Source organism: Oncorhynchus masou, chromosome 1 (assembly GCF_036934945.1).
Source record: "Oncorhynchus masou masou isolate Uvic2021 chromosome 1, UVic_Omas_1.1, whole genome shotgun sequence".
In the NCBI taxonomy this organism is placed as follows: domain Eukaryota; kingdom Metazoa; phylum Chordata; class Actinopteri; order Salmoniformes; family Salmonidae; genus Oncorhynchus; species Oncorhynchus masou.
Window position 1 is genome coordinate 79,770,319 of NC_088212.1, and position 21,239 is coordinate 79,791,557.

At 47.7% G+C, this 21,239-nt stretch overlaps 1 protein-coding gene across 1 annotated transcript in view; it reads left to right on the plus strand.

Moving 5' to 3' along the window:
- The window catches only part of LOC135551454 (transmembrane protein 266-like), an 87,457-nt gene that overhangs the window by 4,538 nt on the left and 61,680 nt on the right, over positions 1–21,239 (plus strand). The window contains exon 3 of the mRNA XM_064982669.1: positions 15,091–15,312. Coding sequence (XP_064838741.1) covers positions 15,091–15,312 — 222 coding nt within the window. The remainder of the gene's footprint in view (positions 1–15,090; positions 15,313–21,239) is intronic.

The following is a 21,239-nucleotide window of genomic DNA, read 5'->3' on the forward strand; positions in this document are numbered from 1 at the left end:
CTGTGCTCAGTAAGATCTCTCTCCACCCAGAACATGACCTGTGCTCAGCAAGATCTCTCTCCCCCATAACATGACCTGTGCTCAGTATGATCTCTCTCCCCCCATAACATGACCTGTGCTCAGTAAGATCTCTCTCCCCCCAGAACATGACCTGTGCTCATTAAGATCTCTCCCCCATAACATGACCTGTGCTCAGTAAGTGCTCTCCCCCATAACATGACCTGTGCTCATTAAGATCTCTCTCCCCCAGAACATGACCTGTGCTCATTAAGATCTCTCTCCCCCATAACATGACCTGTGCTCAGTAAGATCTCTCTCCCCCAGAACATGACCTGTGCTCAGTAAGACCCCCAGAACATGACCTGTGCTCTCTCCCCCAGAACATGACCTGTGCTCAGTAAGACCCCCCAGAACATGACCTGTGCTCAGTAAGACCCCCCCCCATAACATGACCTGTGCTCAGTAAGATCTCTCTCCCCCAGAACATGACCTGTGCTCAGTAAGACCCCTCCCCCCATAACATGACCTGTGCTCAGTAAGATCTCTCTCCCCCAGAACATGACCTGTGCTCATTAAGATCTCTCTCCCCCCAGAACATGACCTGTGCTCAGTAAGATCTCTCTCCCCCCAGAACATGACCTGTGCTCATTAAGATCTCTCTCCCCCCAGAACATGACCTGTGCTCAGTAAGATCTCTCTCCCCCCAGAACATGACCTGTGCTCATTAAGATCTCTCCCCCATAACATGACCTGTGCTCAGTAAGATCTCTCTCCCCCAGAACATGACCTGTGCTCAGTAAGACCCCCCCAGAACATGACCTGTGCTCAGTAAGATCTCTCTCCCCCAGAACATGACCTGTGCTCAGTAAGACCCCCCCATAACATGACCTGTGCTCAGTAAGATCTCTCCCCCATAACATGACCTGTGCTCAGTAAGATCTCTCTCCCCCCAGAACATGACCTGTGCTCATTAAGATCTCTCCCCCATAACATGACCTGTGCTCAGTAAGTGCTCTCCCCCATAACATGACCTGTGCTCATTAAGATCTCTCCCCCATAACATGACCTGTGCTCAGTAAGATCTCTCTCCCCCAGAACATGACCTGTGCTCAGTAAGATCTCTCTCCCCCAGAACATGACCTGTGCTCAGTATGATCTCTCTCCCCCAGAACATGACCTGTGCTCATTAAGATCTCTCTCCCCTAGAACATGACCTGTGCTCATTAAGATATCTCTTTCCCCAGAACATGACCTGTGCTCATTAAGATCTCTCTTTCCCCAGAACATGACCTGTGCTCATTAAGATCTCTCTCCCCCCAGAACATGACCTGTGCTCATTAAGATCTCTCTTTCCCCAGAACATGACCTGTGCTCATTAAGATTTCTCTTTCCCCAGAACATGACCTGTGCTCATTAAGATCTCTCTCCCCCCAGAACATGACCTGTGCTCAGTAAGATCTCTCTCCCCCCAGAACATGACCTGTGCTCATTAAGATCTCTCTTTCCCCAGAACATGACCTGTGCTCATTAAGATCTCTCTTCCCCCAGAACATGACCTGTGCTCATTAAGATCTCTCTTCACCCAGAACATGACCTGTGCTCAGTAAGATCTCTCTCCCCCCAGAACATGACCTGTGCTCATTAAGATCTCTCTTCACCCAGAACATGACCTGTGCTCAGTAAGATCTCTCTTCCCCCAGAACATGACCTGTGCTCAGTAAGATCTCTCTCCCCCCAGAACATGACCTGTGCTCAGTAAGATCTCTCTCCCCCAGAACATGACCTGTGCTCAGTAAGATCTCTCTCCCCCAGAACATGACTTGTGCTCAGTAAGATCTCTCTCCCCCATAACATGACCTGTGCTCAGTAAGATCTCTCTCCCCCAGAACATGACCTGTGCTCAGTAAGATCTCTCTCCCCCAGAACATGACCTGTGTTCAGCAAGATCTCTCTCCCCCCAGAACATGACCTGTGCTCAGTAAGACCCCCCCCCCAGAACATGACCTGTGCTCAGTAAGATCTCTCTCCCCCCAGAACATGACCTGTGCTCAGTAAGATCTCTCTCCCCCCAGAACATGACCTGTGCTCATTAAGATCTCTCCCCCATAACATGACCTGTGCTCAGTAAGTGCTCTCCCCCCATAACATGACCTGTGCTCAGTAAGATCTCTCTCCCCCCAGAACATGACCTGTGCTCATTAAGATCTCTCCCCCATAACATGACCTGTGCTCAGTAAGATCTCTCTCCCCCAGAACATGACCTGTGCTCAGTATGATCTCTCTCCCCCAGAACATGACCTGTGCTCAGTAAGACCCCCCCAGAACATGACCTGTGCTCAGTAAGACCCCCCCCCATAACATGACCTGTGCTCAGTAAGATCTCTCTCCCCCCAGAACATGACCTGTGCTCAGTAAGACCCCCCCCAGAACATGACCTGTGCTCAGTAAGATCTCTCTCCCCCCATAACATGACCTGTGCTCAGTATGATCTCTCTCCCCCAGAACATGACCTGTGCTCAGTAAGATCTCTCTCCCCCAGAACATGACCTGTGCTCATTAAGATCTCTCTTTCCCCAGAACATGACCTGTGCTCATTAAGATCTCTCTTTCCCCAGAACATGACCTGTGCTCATTAAGATCTCTCTCCCCCATAACATGACCTGTGCTCATTAAGATCTCTCTCCCCCCAGAACATGACCTGTGCTCATTAAGATCTCTCTTTCCCCAGAACATGACCTGTGCTCATTAAGATCTCTCTTTCCCCAGAACATGACCTGTGCTCAGTAAGATTTCTCTTTCCCCAGAACATGACCTGTGCTCATTAAGATCTCTCTCCCCCCAGAACATGACCTGTGCTCAGTAAGATCTCTCTCCCCCCAGAACATGACCTGTGCTCAGTAAGATCTCTCTTTCCCCAGAACATGACCTGTGCTCATTAAGATCTCTCCCCCAGAACATGACCTGTGCTCATTAAGTGCTCTCCCCCCATAACATGACCTGTGCTCATTAAGATCTCTCCCCCCAGAACATGACCTGTGCTCATTAAGATCTCTCCCCCAGAACATGACCTGTGCTCAGTAAGTGCTCTCCCCCCAGAACATGACCTGTGCTCAGTAAGATCTCTCTCCCCCCAGAACATGACCTGTGCTCATTAAGATCTCTCTTTCCCCAGAACATGACCTGTGCTCATTAAGATCTCTCTTCCCCCATAACATGACCTGTGCTCATTAAGATCTCTCTTCCCCCAGAACATGACCTGTGCTCATTAAGATCTCTCTTCCCCCAGAACATGACCTGTGCTCATTAAGATCTCTCTTCCCCCATAACATGACCTGTGCTCATTAAGATCTCTCTTCCCCCAGAACATGACCTGTGCTCAGTAAGATGTCTCTCCCCCCAGAACATGACCTGTGCTCAGTAAGATCTCTCTCCCCCCAGAACATGACCTGTGCTCATTAAGATCTCTCTTCCCCCAGAACATGACCTGTGCTCAGTAAGATCTCTCTTCCCCCAGAACATGACCTGTGCTCATTAAGATCTCTCTTCCCCCAGAACATGACCTGTGCTCAGTAAGATCTCTCTTCACCCAGAACATGACCTGTGCTCAGTAAGATGTCTCTCCCCCCAGAACATGACCTGTGCTCAGTAAGATCTCTCTCCCCCCAGAACATGACCTGTGCTCATTAAGATCTCTCTTCCCCCAGAACATGACCTGTGCTCATTAAGATCTCTCTTCCCCCAGAACATGACCTGTGCTCAGTAAGATCTCTCTTCCCCCAGAACATGACCTGTGCTCAGTAAGATCTCTCTCCACCCAGAACATGACCTGTGCTCAGTAAGATCTCTCTTCCCCCAGAACATGACCTGTGCTCAGTATGATCTCTCTCCACCCAGAACATGACCTGTGCTCAGTAAGATCTCTCTCTCCCCAGAACATGACCTGTGCTCAGTAAGATCTCTCTCCCCCAGAACATGACCTGTGCTCATTAAGATCTCTCTTTCCCCAGAACATGACCTGTGCTCATTAAGATCTCTCTTTCCCCAGAACATGACCTGTGCTCATTAAGATCTCTCTCCCCCATAACATGACCTGTGCTCATTAAGATCTCTCTCCCCCCAGAACATGACCTTTGCTCATTAAGATCTCTCTTTCCCCAGAACATGACCTGTGCTCATTAAGATCTCTCTTTCCCCAGAACATGACCTGTGCTCATTAAGATTTCTCTTTCCCCAGAACATGACCTGTGCTCATTAAGATCTCTCTCCCCCCAGAACATGACCTGTGCTCAGTAAGATCTCTCTCCCCCCAGAACATGACCTGTGCTCAGTAAGATCTCTCTTTCCCCAGAACATGACCTGTGCTCATTAAGATCTCTCCCCCAGAACATGACCTGTGCTCATTAAGTGCTCTCCCCCATAACATGACCTGTGCTCATTTAGATCTCTCCCCCCAGAACATGACCTGTGCTCATTAAGATCTCTCCCCCAGAACATGACCTGTGCTCAGTAAGTGCTCTCCCCCCAGAACATGACCTGTGCTCAGTAAGATCTCTCTCCCCCCAGAACATGACCTGTGCTCATTAAGATCTCTCTTTCCCCAGAACATGACCTGTGCTCATTAAGATCTCTCTTCCCCCATAACATGACCTGTGCTCATTAAGATCTCTCTTCCCCCAGAACATGACCTGTGCTCATTAAGATCTCTCTTCCCCCAGAACATGACCTGTGCTCATTAAGATCTCTCTTCCCCCATAACATGACCTGTGCTCATTAAGATCTCTCTTCCCCCAGAACATGACCTGTGCTCAGTAAGATGTCTCTCCCCCCAGAACATGACCTGTGCTCAGTAAGATCTCTCTCCCCCCAGAACATGACCTGTGCTCATTAAGATCTCTCTTCCCCCAGAACATGACCTGTGCTCAGTAAGATCTCTCTTCCCCCAGAACATGACCTGTGCTCATTAAGATCTCTCTTCCCCCAGAACATGACCTGTGCTCAGTAAGATCTCTCTTCACCCAGAACATGACCTGTGCTCAGTAAGATGTCTCTCCCCCCAGAACATGACCTGTGCTCAGTAAGATCTCTCTCCCCCCAGAACATGACCTGTGCTCATTAAGATCTCTCTTCCCCCAGAACATGACCTGTGCTCAGTAAGATCTCTCTCCCCCAGAACATGACCTGTGCTCAGTAAGATCTCTCTTCCCCCAGAACATGACCTGTGCTCAGTAAGATCTCTCTCCACCCAGAACATGACCTGTGCTCAGTAAGATCTCTCTCCCCCCATAACATGACCTGTGCTCAGTAAGATCTCTCTCCCACCCAGAACATGACCTGTGCTCAGTAAGATCTCTCTCTCCCCAGAACATGACCTGTGCTCAGTATGATCTCTCTCCTACCCAGAACATGACCTGTGCTCAGTAAGACGTTTCCCTCTTTACCAGACTTCTCTGACCTCCTCTCACCTCTCTTCCTGAATAATAAATATGGTATTGTACACACTGGCATGCACGCAAACACACTGACACACACGCACACACACACACACAGACACACACACAGAGAAAGTGAGAGAGAGAGATAGCGAGAGGGAGAGAGATAGAAAAGGAGACAAAGAGGGAGACAGAGACAGAGAGAGGCTGGGCGAGAGGGAAAAAGAGAGAGGGAGAGAGAGAGAGAGAGAGGGAAAACGACAATGGCCCTGTTACAGACAGAGGCAGAGCTCAATGATATTGCAGAGGGGCACCTCATTGGTCAGCTCATTTGGAATTCTGCAGTCTAGCCGCTCTTTCACAAATTCCTCTTACCTTGCCATTTTTTCTTGCTATCCTCAAGTCTTTTGATTGGTTGATTTATTGATGAGTGTGTGTGTGAGTGAATGTGTTGGCGTGCGATAGAGAGAGAGCGATAAGGAGATAGAAACAAGATAGTTCAACATTTCCTTGCAGAAACATACCCGACTAATGAACAATTGCTTATGCAGTGATGATTTTCTTCGTGGTTACTCCCAGTTGCATGATCAGTAGGGATGGTGAGAGGCCAGGACAGGTCTGGTCTAATGGAGACGTGTAGTGTAGGGCGAGAGGACCAAGGAGACTGAAGAGAAGGCTTACGTCTATAGGCCTGATCTTGACTGTGGCATCTATAGTTCCTTGAGCTTATTTGGTCTCACTTGACTTAATTATTAGTCTTCAGCAGGCTGTATGTAACTAGCCATGCTCATTATCCAAACCTGTAATAAATGAATGGTAAATGAAAAGCCCTCCTTCACTGTTCTCTGTCCGTTTGTGTGACAGCCAGTCAGGGGAGTGGATTTATTCTGTGCCCTGTCGGTCCGATTCTATTCTGTCACTCTGTCCTGCTCAGTCAGTGGCGTTGCCTATCTCTGGGCCCAGTTGTTTAAGATTCTGAAGGGTTGCAGGACAGCACCATTCATCTTTCTCTCCGTCGCTGTTTACCCTGTTGTTTATTCAATGTCAACAGGAGGGTGGGGAGGTTGGAGGGCTCTGCCTCTGTTGTTCAACATGCTGAGGTTGACAAGCACATGGTGTCTGTCTGAGCAGGGTCATGTTCCTGTGAGTCTTTTCCAAGCAGAACAGTAACACAGGGATGGATGGATGTTTTGGCCAGCTGATCTATTAGACCTCATCTATTACAGAAGATAACAAGGAATCTGTTAGGAATTCTCCATTACATGCATCTAGGTTTAGTAGCGGGAAACAAATTGTTTTTGTTGTTGTGAAGAGGGTGCTATTTCATGCTGTAGGTGATTCGCATCTTAGCAAATGTCTGGATTGAAACGGTACTTTATTTAATTCCTGATGATTTTCTGCCTAGAAAATCCTTTCTGGAAGTTATATCGTTTAACATATTACAAATCAAGTCAATATCATAATACAGCCCATTCCCATTTCACTGATCACTTTTCTACGCAGACTCCTTAGCTTTGAGCCTCAGGTAACCTCAAACACACTGCAGTTCAGTCCGGCTGTAAGGAGCCAAGACCTTTCCTCTGCTGACAGTACAGCACTGCAGCTCTCCAGGAGGGTCTCTCATCATCAGTGTGTCTCCCAGTCCTGGTATCTGTAAAGGTCAGATGAGACTGGTCACACTGTGCCTGTCTGAAACATGCCATGCCTACACCTCCTGAAACCAGACTCATTTATCATTATGGAGATTTCCTGCATAAAGTCAAGGCTGATGGAGTGTACACATAGGCTAGCACATACTGTAATATTAGGAAAGGCATCAAGACAAAGCCTAAGAGGAAGAGGTGAAGGAAGGTTTAGGAAGCAGATTCATGTGTCTTTGTGGATGGGTTGAATGGAGTGGAGTGAGCATGTACATGGGTTGTATGGAGTGGAGTGAGCATGTACATGGGTTGTATGGAGTGGAGTGAGCATGTACATGGGTTGGATGGAGTGGAGTGAGCATGTACATGGGTTGGATGGAGTGGAGTGAGCATGTACATGGGTTGTATGGAGTGGAGTGAGCATGTACATGGGTTGTATGGAGTGGAGTGAGTATGTACATGGGTTGTATGGAGTGTAGTGAGCATGTACATGGGTTGTATGGAGTGGAGTGAGCATGTACATGGGTTGTATGGAGTGGAGTGAGCATGTACATGGGCTGGATGGAGTGGAGTGTGCATGTACATGGGTTGGAAGGAGTGGAGTGAGCATGTACATGGATTGGATGGTGGAGTGAGCATGTACATGGGTTGGATGGTGGAGTGAGCATGTACATGGATTGGATGGTGGAGTGAGCATGTACATGGGCTGGATGGAGTGGAGTGAGCATGTACATGGATTGGATGGTGGAGTGAGCATGTACATGGGTTGGATGGTGGAGTGAGCATGTACATGGATTGGATGGTGGAGTGAGCATGTACATGGGTTGGATGGAGTGGAGTGAGCATGTACATGGATTGGATGGTGGAGTGAGCATGTGCATGGGCTGGATGGAGTGGAGTGTGCATGTACAGTGCCAGTCAAAGGTTTGGACACACCTACTCATTCAAGTGGTTTTTCTTATTTTTACTATTTTCTATATTGTAGAATAATAGTGAAGACATCAAAACTATGAAATAACACATATGGAATCATTTAGTAACCAGAAAAATGTTAAACAAATCCAAATATATTTTAGATTTTAGATTCTTCAAAGTAGCCACCATTTGCCTTGATGACAGCTTTGCACACTCTCGGCATTCTCGCAACAATCTTCACCTGGAATGCTTTTCCAACAGTCTTGAAGCAGTTCCCACATATGCTGAGCACTTGTTGGTAGCTTTTCCCTCACTCTGCGGTCCAACTCATCCCAAACCATCTCAATTGGGTTGAGGTTGGGTGATTGTGGAAGCCAGGTCATCTGATGCAGCACTCCATCACTCTCCTTCTTGGTCAAATATCCCTTACACAGCCAGGAGGTGTATTGGGTCATTGTCCTGTTGAAAACAAATGATAAGCGCAAACCCGCATATCGCTGCAGAATGATGTGGTAGCCATGCTGGTTAAGTGTGCCTTGAATTCTAAATAAATCACAGACAGTGTCACCAGCAAAGCACCCCTACACCATCACACCTCCTCTTCCATGCTTCACGGTGGGAACTACACATGCAGAGATCATCCGTTCACCTACTCTGCGTCTCACAAAGACACAGCGTTTGGAACCAAAAATCTCAAATTTGGACTCATCAGACCAAAGGACAGATTTCCACCAGTCTAATGTCCATTGCTCGTGTTTCTTGGCCCAAGCAAGTCTCTTCATCTTATTGGTGTCCTTTAGTAGTGGTTTCTTTGCAGAAATTCGATCATGAATTCGATCATGAAATTCAATCATGGGGCGGCAGGAAGCCTAGTGGTTATAGCGTTGGACTAGTAAACGAAAGGTTGCAAGATCAAATCCCCGAGCTGACAAGGTAAAAAGCTGTTGTTCTGCCCCTGAACAAAGCAGTTGTTCCTAGGTTGTCATTGAAAGTAAGAATTTGTTCTTAACTGACTTGCCTAGTTAAATAAAGTAAAATAAAATGTAGGCCTGATTCACGCAGTCTCCTCTGAACGGTTGATGTTGAGATGTGTCTGTTACTTGAACTCTTTGAGGCATTTATTTGGACTGCAATTTCTGAGGATGAACTTATCCTCTGCAGCAGAGGTAACTCTGGGTCTCCCTTTCCTGTGGTGGTCCTCATGAGAGACAGTTTCATCATAGAGCTTGATGGTTTTTGCAACTGCACTTAAAAAACTTTAAAAGTTTTTGACATTTTTTGGATTGACTGACCTTAATGTCTTAAAGTAATGATGGACTGTCATTTCTCTTTGCTTATTTGAGCTGTTCTTGTCATAATATGGACTTGGTATTTTACCAAATAATGCTATCATCTGTGTACCACCCTTATCTTGTCACAACACAACTGATTGGCTCAAACGCATTAAGAAGGAAAGAATTTCCACAAATGAACTTTTAACAAGGCACACCTGTTAATTGAAATGCATTCCAAGTGACTAACCTCATGAAGCTGGTTGAGAGAATGCAAAGAGTGTATAAAGTTGTCATCAATGCAAAGGGTGGCTTCTTTGAAGAATCTAAAATATATTTGTTTAGAACTTTTTTGGTTACTACATGATTCCATATTTGTTGTTTCATAGTTTTGATGTCTTCGCTATTATTCTATTTTGTAGAAAATAGTAAAAAAGAAAGAATAACCCTGGAATGAGTAGGTGTGTCCAAACCTTTGACTGGTACTGTACATGGGTTGTATGGAGTGGAGTGAGCATGTACATGGGTTGTATGGAGTGGAGTGAGCATGTACATGGGTTGAATGGAGTGGAGTGAGCATGTACATGGGTTGTATGGAGTGGAGTGAGTATGTACATGGGTTGTATGGAGTGGAGTGAGCATGTACATGGGTTGAATGGAGTAGAGTGAGTATGTACATGGGTTGAATGGAGTGGAGTGAGCATGCACATGGGTTGAATGGAGTGGAGTGAGCATGTACATGGGTTGTATGGAGTGGAGTGAGCATGTACATGGGTTGTATGGAGTGGAGTGAGCATGTACATGGGTTGTATGGAGTGGAGTGAGCATGTACATGGGTTGTATGGAGTGGAGTGAGCATGTACATGGGTTGAATGGAGTGGAGTGAGCATGTACATGGGTTGTGTGGAGTGGAGTGAGCATGTACATGGGTTGAATGGAGTAGAGTGAGTATGTACATGGGTTGAATGGAGTGGAGTGAGATGTGCATCAAGTGTCTAGAGATGCTGTACACATGGAACAACACACTGTTAGATATGGTGGAGCCTTGAACACTAACTCGTACTGATGGCTAGCTTCTCCAATGTTCTCTGCAGCAGCTGGGGGTTACAATCAGACAGCTGCTGCTTTTTACTTGGCCAGGTTCGGTGGGTTTAGCTCTGCAGGGCTTTCCACAACTTGAGTACTTTAAGGTGTGTTGATCACATACTGTAGCCTAGTCCAACCAACCCAAGTACACTAGAATATGGATTGGTGTTGCTTTTCTGGTTTATGAAACTATGGAAGGTTGGTGGCACGTTAATTGGGGAGAACGCGCTTGTGGTAAGGGTTGGAGCAGAGTCAGTGGAATGGTATCAAATACATCGAACACATGGTTTCCATGTGTTTGATGCCATTCCATTTGCTCCGTTCCATCTATTATTATGAGCCGTCCTCCCCTCAGCAGCCTCCACTGTATGAAACACTGATGTGTCTGTCCAACTTGCACAAACAGTACATTGCAAGTGGTGCGATGATCTTCTTTGTGGTTGCTCCCAGTTGCGTGACCTTCTGTATGGTCAGTGGACTGCCTTAAGCCAATTATGCAACATGAATAATGACCTTTTCGACCTGGCCCATAACACTTCTAATTCTATCATTTGGCTGAAGGGGCAGGCTGTGTGTATGTGTCCCAATGCCCCAAGGGAGACTCTGCTCGTCTTTCCCACTAACACACATAACCTCTGCAGAGTGCCATGGCTTTTTCCATTGTCTTAGAGTGACTTCTATGTATTGTATGTGTGTACTGTATATAAACTATTCTTCTGAGCTTTTCTGCTGTGTGACTTTGTAGTACACATATGTGATCCCTGTGGGAATTTAACTCACAATCTCTTACCAACTGAGCCACACAAGACGACAGGAGTCTTGGGCCACCACTGTCCATATACTTCCATTGGCAGCTAGCCACAGCACTGGGTCCCTGCTTTACATGCAGTTGTGCTGGGATGAGATGATGAGGTGTGGGGCTCTGAACAGCTTGTGTCTGCCATGACTGATCAGATGGCTGTGTTGATCAGTAGGGATGGTGAGAGGCCAGGACAGGTCTGGTCTAATGGAGATGTGTAGTGTAGGGCGAGAGGACCAAGGAGACTGAAGAGAAGGCTTACGTCTTTAGGCTGATCTTGACTGTGGCATCTATAGTTCCCTGAGTTTACTTGGTCTCACTTATAGTCGAATAGTAGTATTTATTTTATTTTTTCTCCATTTTATAAGGTCATTGTCTCATGTACACAAACCCACACTGGGAAACACTCAGGGTCACTATCATTTAGGCCTACTGTGTTCAAGTAGTGTTTTGATCCTGACGACATGCTGTATATTTTCTCTGCTGCTGCCTGCACCATTCCAGGTATATGTAAATGTAATTGGTGAATAAAGGTGATATACTCTGATTTACTCCTCACTCTGAGGTAAAAGAGTCACTTCCTGACTAGTATTTCTTCCCAGAGGTCTCTGTGTACTTGGAAAAAGAAAACCAGTGTTGGAGGGGAGCATATTAAGTAGGGATTAGTCATAATGCTGGCCTTCAGACATAGACCACATTAACATTTCAGATGGGGGTTCAGCTCGGGATGATGCGTGCCAAGCTCGTAAGAGAGAGAGAGAGCTTTCTCCACTGATTATGTGTACCATGTAACCTCTCTGTTTCACAAGACAGACACTGTTATCCGTCAGGCTTATCATGAGAATTTCCTTAGAAATCCTTGTTAACCTCTTTAACGATTTCTTATGTGAATGTGTGTCAGAAGAACACACCTGGAAATGCTAGCATGCACAGTATGCTTGGGTGCAGCCTATGTGGGTTTAATTTGTGTATGTGTGTCTGTGTGTGCGTGTGTGTGTGTGCATGTGTGTCTATGTGTGCATGTGTGCGTGTGTATGTATTCAGTGTGTGTGTGTGTATGTTCGTGGACATACAGTAGGAACCACTCCAGGTGTGGTCTGCTCCCAGTCCGTCGTGTCCGTCGTCCTTGTGAAGGTTAGTGAGTCACTGTAGAGATTAGATTGGTCCTGGGTGCCTCCGAGGCCACTGACTCCCCACAACACAAGCACTTTACTGCACACCCTGGTCCTAGTGATGGTGAGGGGGCACTGCCCTCTAACTGCACAGGTCAACCCTGATCCTATCAACAGACCATTACTGTTGACTTATCTCTTAATACTTATAATGGAACTACAACATGGTTTTCTTTCATTATGTAGGAGGTCGATATTGTTTTATTTAGCCTTGAGGAGTTGGAAGTGAAGGTGGAGGTGGAGGGGGAGGTGGAGATGGAGGAGAAGGTGGGGGAGGAGGAGGAGTAGAAGGTGGAGGAGGAGGTGGAGGAGGAGGAGGAGGAGTAGAAGGTGGGGGAGGAGGTGAAGGCGGATGAAGTGGAGGAGCAGGTGGAGGGGAAGGAGGAGCAGGGGGAGGAGGAGGGGGAGGGGGAGGATGAGATGAGGAGGTGCAGGAGGGGAGGATGAGATGAGGAGGAGCAGGTGCAGGAGGGGGAGGATGAGATCAGGAGGAGGAGGACGGGGAGGATGAGGAGGATGACTGAGCTGGAGTACAACTGGAGCACTGGCTGACCTTCTAAACCCAGACCCCACCTCCCGGTGAAGTCTCATAATTACACAACCTAAAGGCACAGCCCAGTGGAGCGCCTCACAGTACAGCATAGTAGAGTGCCTCACAGCGCCTCACAGTACAGCACAGTAGAGTGCCTCACAGCACAGCACAGTAGAGTGCCCCACAGCGCCTCACAGTACACACACAGAGAGAGAGAGAGAGAGAGAGAGAGAGAGAGAGATTATCTACCTCACTTGCTTTGGCAATGTTAACACATGTTTCCCATGCCAATAAAGCCCATTGAATTGAGAGAGAGGACAATCACTGACTGTGAATCAGTGGGAGACTGCTTAGAACCTCCCTCTTCTCTCCCTTCTCCTTCTCCTCCTCCTCTTCTCCCACTTCTCTTCCTACTCCTCCTCCTCTTCTCTCGTTCCTAACTTCACATTTGTAAGAGCTCCGATCCACTCATCTGACAATGGGAGGCTTGTGAGCGTAGAGGAGAGCAACGTCACAGCAGACATGATACATCCGCATCTGCTCTGGTCTAAAAATATGCACCACAGGGCACAACTGAGGCTTGTGGATGGGCTGTGTGATGGGCTGTGTGATGGGCTGAGTGATGGGCTGTGTGATGCTGCTAGAGGCCTGGCCCACAATAGAAACTTCTAATGTATTACCGTATCCATACTCTGGAGGTGCTGACACAGCTGTATAGAGGTGTTTAACTATACTACAGAGGAGAATGAAACGACAGTGTCGGGTGTTGTGCTTTGTGCTCCCTCAGTGTTTGTTTGCAAAATCAGTTGACCTACACTCTTAGAAAAAAGGGTTCCAAAATGGTTCTTCAGCTGTCCCCATAGGAGAACCCCTTTTGTTTCCAGGTAGAACTTGTTTGGGTTCCATGTAGAACCCTCTGTGGAAAGGGTTCTACATGGAATTTAAAAGGGTTATACCTGGAACCAAAAAGGGTTCTTCAAGGGTTCTCCTATGGGGACAGCCAAATAACCCTTTTAGATTCTAGATAGCACCTTTTTTTCTAAGAGTGTAGGTACCGATTTAACGTCTATAAGTTCAGTCTGCTTGTTTGATGAAATGCTAACACTTGGCAGGAGTGAGACAGTATAATGTTGATATTTGTTCTATTGTGCGACAGGACAGAGCTTTTTCAATAACTTTCTGTTTGTATCATTTCAACTTTTATTCCACCCCAACGGAGGAAGTCATGCATATCAGACAATAATCCATGTCAAATCACTGGATATGCTCAGTTTGTTCCCTTTGTCATAGTGCTCTGGTACCTCCCTACAGAAGAGGCTCAGCCTCTACCACTACTCAGGTCACTGTGTGTATTTCAATCAGATATCATTGATGCAAGGTGTGCTGTTTATCCCCAATCGCCAAGGTAGTGTTTTTCTACAGCACTTCAATTGACTTTATTTCCCTGTTTTGTTTGTTTCAAAGTAACACATGAACACCATCATCTCATAGTTTTGATTCTCAGACTTTGATATAGGTTCTGGATCTCCAGCAACCCACAACATTGTGTTTAGGGATATGGTTGAGCAGGCGGTTGGGTTGTAGGACCTGGAGGTAAATGGTTGAGCAGGCGGTTGGGTTGTAGGACCTGGAGGTAAATGGTTGAGCAGGCGGTTGGGTTGTAGGACCTGGAGGTAAATGGTTGAGCAGGCGGTTGGGTTGTAGGACCTGGAGGTAAATGGTTGAGCAGGCGGTTGGGTTGTAGGACCTGGAGGTAAATGGTTGAGCAGGCGGTTGGGTTGTAGGACCTGGAGGTAAATGGTTGAGCAGGCGGTTGGGTTGTAGGACCTGGAGGTAAATGGTTGAGCAGGCGGTTGGGTTGTAGGACCTGGAGGTAAATGGTAGAGCAGGCAGTTGGGTTGTAGGACCTGGAGGTAAATGGTTGAGCAGGCAGTTGGGTTGTAGGACCTGGAGGTAAATGGTTGAGCAGGCGGTTGGGTTGTAGGACCTGGAGGTAAATGGTTGAGCAGGCGGTTGGGTTGTAGGACCTGGAGGTAAATGGTTGAGCAGGCGGTTGGGTTGTAGGACCTGGAGGTAAATGGTTGAGCAGGCGGTTGGGTTGTAGGACCTGGAGGTAAATGGTTGAGCAGGCGGTTGGGTTGTAGGACCTGGAGGTAAAGGGTGAAGCCAGAGCCAGTGGAGTTAGAAGGTGAAGAGGCTTGAGCTCAGTGGGCTAACACAGTCGTCTTCTCTCCCTGTGTGTTTAGTGACGTGGTGGAGCAGCAGGCTGGAGGCCTATCAGACCTGGAGATCATCTCCCAGCCAGACCCAGTGGAGGAGCATGGTGTGCAGGAGATGAACCCTTCCTGCATGGCTCCTGTCCAGCTGGTCAGCTTCGGCTACAGGGACCTTCCTCTGGCCCACCTGGACCTCTCCCTGGCCGGATCACAGCTCCTCTCTAACCTGGATGAGGACGACAACAGGGAAGGGTGAGGCAATACAACTGTATTCATCCATTGAAAGGCACTGACACGTTCTGACTGTACAGTAGGTAGCTATTGATTACACCAATAGGTCCAAACCTCAATAGGGAAGGGTAAGACGCTGTGGCTTTATTTACAGACTTCAGCCATTACACAAACAGGTCCAAACCTTGCCCGCATCTACAACGGTTCATAAGGGTTTGCAAAGATCTTGGGACCTGGCAGACTTTTCTATTAATGACTTTCCACACCTTGGAAATGATAAATTCCCAATTATCCTCAGAAACGACCTGCTTCTGGTTTGAGAATGTGAGACAAAATGATGTAATTGAATATGGTGTCATGTATAATTATGCAGTACATCAAGCATTTAACAGAGTGAAGGCTGGGAAGGAGGGCAGGAACACACCGCCATGTACTGTGTCAGTTATGCTAATGGTACATTGGCCAACACAGAGGGACAAGTATGGATGATGTTCAATCTCATGATGCATTGGTCCTGTTTATCTCACAGCCAATACTGTAGCTCCAACATAGGGGATGTCCATCAGTGATCAACAGATTCATATTTGCTATTTGGTCTACATATATTTCCTATGAAGGTCTAAACGCATCCCCTGAATGTACTGTGCTCCTCCAAGACCTATATTGCAACATCCATAGTTTACCTTACTTGTGACACTGCCAGTTCCATTTTCTACCCTGAACCAGACTTGTAAGGTTGATGTGTGATGGATGAGGTCCCAGGCTATTTTAGCTGCCCTGCATGTCTGTTACTGTATGGTCTTAACAGATTGTCTCTTTCATTATACAGTAAAAACACGGTCCCTGTGTTGCCGTATTGCAATGGCATCCTGTCCAGTAATAGTGACTCAGACCTGGTTCTTCCCGTGAGTCCAGATAAACAACACCGTATGCTTTAGCTTTACGATCCAGCATCCCAAACAGACACACACCTTCCCTTCCAAGCACTCCGTTTGACACCAGATCAGGTCTCACTCCACTAGGCTCAGTGTTCGCCAGCTATCAGCCGTGCCCCTTAAACAGATGGATCCTACAGACACACAGTCAACAGTGGGCAGTGCAATGCTGACACTAACACCTTACTGTTGTTGTCTCATCATGATGCTGTGAGCTCACAGGCTACATCTCTCGTTTGCCCCATTTTCATGTCAAAAGTGCAACACACAGTAGCTAGCTACTTCCTGTCCCTGCTGCACAACAGAGAATGCCATGCCTATGTCACACTGTTTTTGTAGTTCTGCTTGTTGTGAAATCTGCTGGCTGTGTATGGGCCCAAACACAGGAATTGTCCATCATTGGTTTGAAGGTGATTTGACCTGTATGTTACCACAGCAGTACCTCTTCAACTACATTACTGTCAGGGTCACTATTTCATATCCAAGTCATTAGTGCAAAATGGCTGCTTGTAAAAATCCTGTCAGTGGGAGTAGTAAAAGTTATCATGCTCTACATTACATTTAATGAAATCCCATTTCCCATATAGAGACATTATTGCATGGAACTCACTTCCATCTCATATTGCTCAAGGGAACAGCAAACCTGGTTTTAAAAAACAGATAAAGCAACACCTCACGACACAACTCCTCTCCCCTATTTGACCTAGATAGTTTGTATGTATGTATTGATATGTAGGCTACGTGTGCCTTTTATGTATGTAGTTCTGTCCTTGAGCTGTTCTTGTGTATTAATGTTCTGTATTATGTCAGGACCCCAGGAAGACGGGGATCCTAGTAAAAAACAACAACATTTAAATCCAAGAGGCACAAACTTGTTCTATCTGGAGTACACCTTAAATGGAACACCAATCATCATTATCAGGCCTGCGTTTGGTCCCTCCTCCCCTGGGTCGCTACATTAGGATTCAGCATCAGAGGTGGCACTGGATCCATAGTAAAGGACTCAAGAGTGAATCCCTGTTAAAGACGCTATTAGCCAGGTGATGGGAAGGTGTCAGTCAAACCTGTGTCCTCTCGGCCTGGGGGCACCATGGGTCAATTTCAATTGTATTTCCTTGATTCCTTGTGTCCTCTCACCTCTTTCACAAAACTCATTGGAGGAGAAGGTCCGAGGTGAGGAACCTGCACTTGAGATTCACCCAATATTATTCTGTGGGTTTCAGCAGTGTTAGCTCCTGAATGCTTACGTACGTGCTTCTGTCTGCTTATCACCGTATCGATCAGCCCTCCTTGGACAACAGCAGCAAACCTCATTCCTCTTAGTGACCTTTAGTAACACTATTTAACTACTGTAGCAAGACAGCCATAATATTGTATCATGTTTACAATTTGATTTTGTGGTCCATGGTGGTCACTCTCTAGCCTTTGAGTGTCACAAACAATATAAATGTCAAACAAACTGTTTGACCTTTCAGTTTGAGTTTAGGAAGAACCCTTTTGGTTCAGGATTGAACCAAAAGGGTTCAGGATTGACTGCTGTGGGAACAAGACAACATTCTAAAGAGAGAGAACGCCACCTTTATAAAGGAAATGGGAGGGAAATGTTCCTGCTTTATTGCCGTAGCTGCTGAATGATGAAGTGAAGTTGGGAGGCATCAATAGCAGCAGTACAGGGAGGAGGTGGAAATCCACCAGGCCCATCAAATTCATAATGTATCTCAGAGAGGAATGTGTCCTGGGGTCCTCTGACTACAGACAAGTGGATTGCCTTCCCTGCCTGCATTAGGTGGCTCATCTGCTCTTAGAGAGAGAGGGGTGTAGGGAGGGAGGGAGAAGAGGAGAGAAGAGAGAGGGGTGTAGGGAGGGGGGGGGTGTAGGGAGGGAGAGAGAGAGAGAGAGAGAGAGAGAGAACACTGTAACACTCAATACTGTAACACGTACGGGAGCGTATACTCTGAAATGAGAATCTCACAACAACATAATGTAGGTATTTCATCAAGAAATGGATGGTTCATTGAATGAGAGACAGTGGAGAGTCATACTGAGTAGAACCCCTCTGATTTCAGTCAGCATGTATCATTCTCTGTATGATGACTGTCCTACATTTAGCAAAGGAAACGTTTATTGTAAATGTGAACATCTCATCTCCAAGAGGTCAATTAGAACCATGTCTCTTATAACTTTACTCTGTGAATAATGTGCAGGGCTTGATCGGGTACCAAACTTTGCTATCGTGTTCATTGCTGACTTCATGGGTACAGTGACCGTATGCAGCTCGTGTTTGATCCACAGAGGCTGTATTTTTTCACTGTGCTGCAGCAAGAGGCTGGGTGTAGTTCAGTAGCAACATCTAGTGGGGCTGAAGTGGTGGAGATTAATCAAGAGAAAGGCTCTCATGTCAACCTGCTGTGTGTGTGTGTGTGTGTGTGTGTATGTGTGTGTGTGTGTGTGTGTGTTTGTGTACAGGGCCTGGTCAAAGTACTGCACTAAATAGGGACTTAGGGTGCCATTTGAGATTCAGCCTGTGATGAAGCACCTACCATCACCAACCGACGGCCATGTTTGTATATCATGGCCTGTAGCATTGTGAAGATGGAGCTGGCCTTTCTGTTATCTCTCTCTTATCCATAGCCCCTACTCTACTGTCCCCCTTACTCTACTGTCCCCCCTACTCTACAGTCCTCCCAACTCTACAGTCCTCCCTACTCTACTGTCCCCCTGATCTACAGTCCTGCCTACTCTACAGTCCTCCCTACTCTACTGTCCCCCCTACTCTACAGTCCTCCCTACTCTACAGTCATCCCTACTCTACAGTCCCCCTACTCTACAGCCCCCCCTACTCTACAGTCCCCCCTATTCTACAGCCCCTCTACTCTACAGTTCTCCCTACTCTACAGTCCCCCCTACCCTACAGTCCCCCCACAACACCGCCCCTCTACTCCACAGTCCCCCTTACTCTACCGTCCCCCTACTCTATAGTCCTCCCTACTCTACAGCCCCCCTACTCTATAGTCCTCCCTACTCTACAGTCCCCCTACTCTACAGCCCCCTACTCTATAGTCCTCCCTACTCTACAGCCCCCACTACTCTACAGTCCCCCTACTCTACAGTCCCCCTACTCTACAGTCCCCCTACTCTACAGTCCCCCTACTCTACAGTCCCCCTACTCTACAGTCCCCCCTACTCTACAGTCCCCCTACTCTACAGTCCCCCCTACTCTACAGTCCTCCCATCTCTATAGTCCTCCCTACTCTACAGTCCCCCTACTCTACAGCCCCCCTACTCTACAGCCCCCCCTACTATACAGTCCCCCCTATTCTACAGCCCCCCACTACTCTACAGTCCCCCTACTCTACAGTCCCCCCTACTCTACAGTCCTCCCATCTCTACAGTCCCCCTACTCTACAGTCCCCCTACTCTACAGTCCCCCTACTCTACAGCCCCCCTACTCTACAGTCCCCACTACTATACAGTCCCCCTATTCTACAGCCCCCTACTCTACAGTCCCCCCTACTCTACAGTCCCCCTACACCACAGCCCCCCCCTACTCCACAGCCCCCCTACTATACAGTCCCCCCTATTCTACAGTCCCCCCTACTCTACAGTCCCCCTACACCACAGCCCCCCTACTCGACAGTCCCCCCTACTCCACAGTCCCCCCTACTCTACAGCCCCCACTACTCCACAGTCCCCCCTACTATACAGTCCCCCCTGTTCTACAGCCCCCCTACTCTACAGTCCCCCCTACTCTACAGTCCCCCTACACCACAGCCCCCCTACTCCACAGTCCCCCCTACTATACAGTCCCCCCTATTCTACAGCCCCCCTACTCTACAGTCCCCCCTACTCCACAGTCCCCCCTACTATACAGTCCCCCCTATTCTACAGCCCCCCTACTCTACAGTCCTCCCTACTCCACAGTCCCCCCTACTATACAGTCCCCCCTATTCTACAGCCCCCCTACTCTACAGTCCCCCCTACTCCACAGTCCCCCTACTATACAGTCCCCCCTATTCTACAGCCCCCCTACTCTACAGTCCCCCCTACTCCACAGTCCCCCCTACTATACAGTCCCCCCTATTCTACAGTCCTCCCTACTCTACAGTCCTCCCTACTCTACTGTCCCCCCTACTCTACAGTCCTCCCTACTCTACAGTCATCCCTACTCTACAGTCCTCCCTACTCTACAGTCATCCCTACTCTACAGTCCCCCTACTCTACAGTCCCCCCTAATCTACAGCCCCTCTACTCTACAGTTCTCCCTTCTCTACAGTCCCCCCTACCCTACAGTCCCCCCACAACACCGCCCCCTCTACTCCACAGTCCCCCTTACTCTACCGTCCCCCCTACTCTATAGTCCTCCCTACTCTACAGTCCCCCCTACTATACAGTCCCCCCTATTCCACAGTCCCCGCTACTCTACAGTCCCCCCTACTCTACAGCCCCCCTACTCCACAGTCCCCCCTACTATACAGTCCCCCCTGTTCCACAGTCCCCCTACTCTACTGTCCCCCCTACTCTACAGCCCCCCTACTCCACAGTCGCCCCTACTATACAGTCCCCCTATTCCACAGTCCCCACTACTCCACTGGCCCCATACTCCACAGCCCCTACTCCACTCCACATGCGGATTCAGACAACAGGCAATTCACACACACACACACACACACACACACACACACACACACACACACACACACACACACACACACACACACACACACACACACACACACACACACACACACACACACACACACACACACACACACACACACACGTGCACACACACATGCAAGCACACACACCACAGACAGAGAGAAAGCAAGGGCAGACACACAAGCTCTCTGGCTGCAGTACATAGTGATTGTTATCTAATCGTCTGTAATCATGGTTCACTTCATATTCAAGTTTATGTCTGCCTGTCACATTTCATTAGGATTAGCACAGCTCCTTCAGTGGTGCCTTCCAACATCCAGATAGTCTCTCTCTTTGTCTCTCTATCTGCAGAAC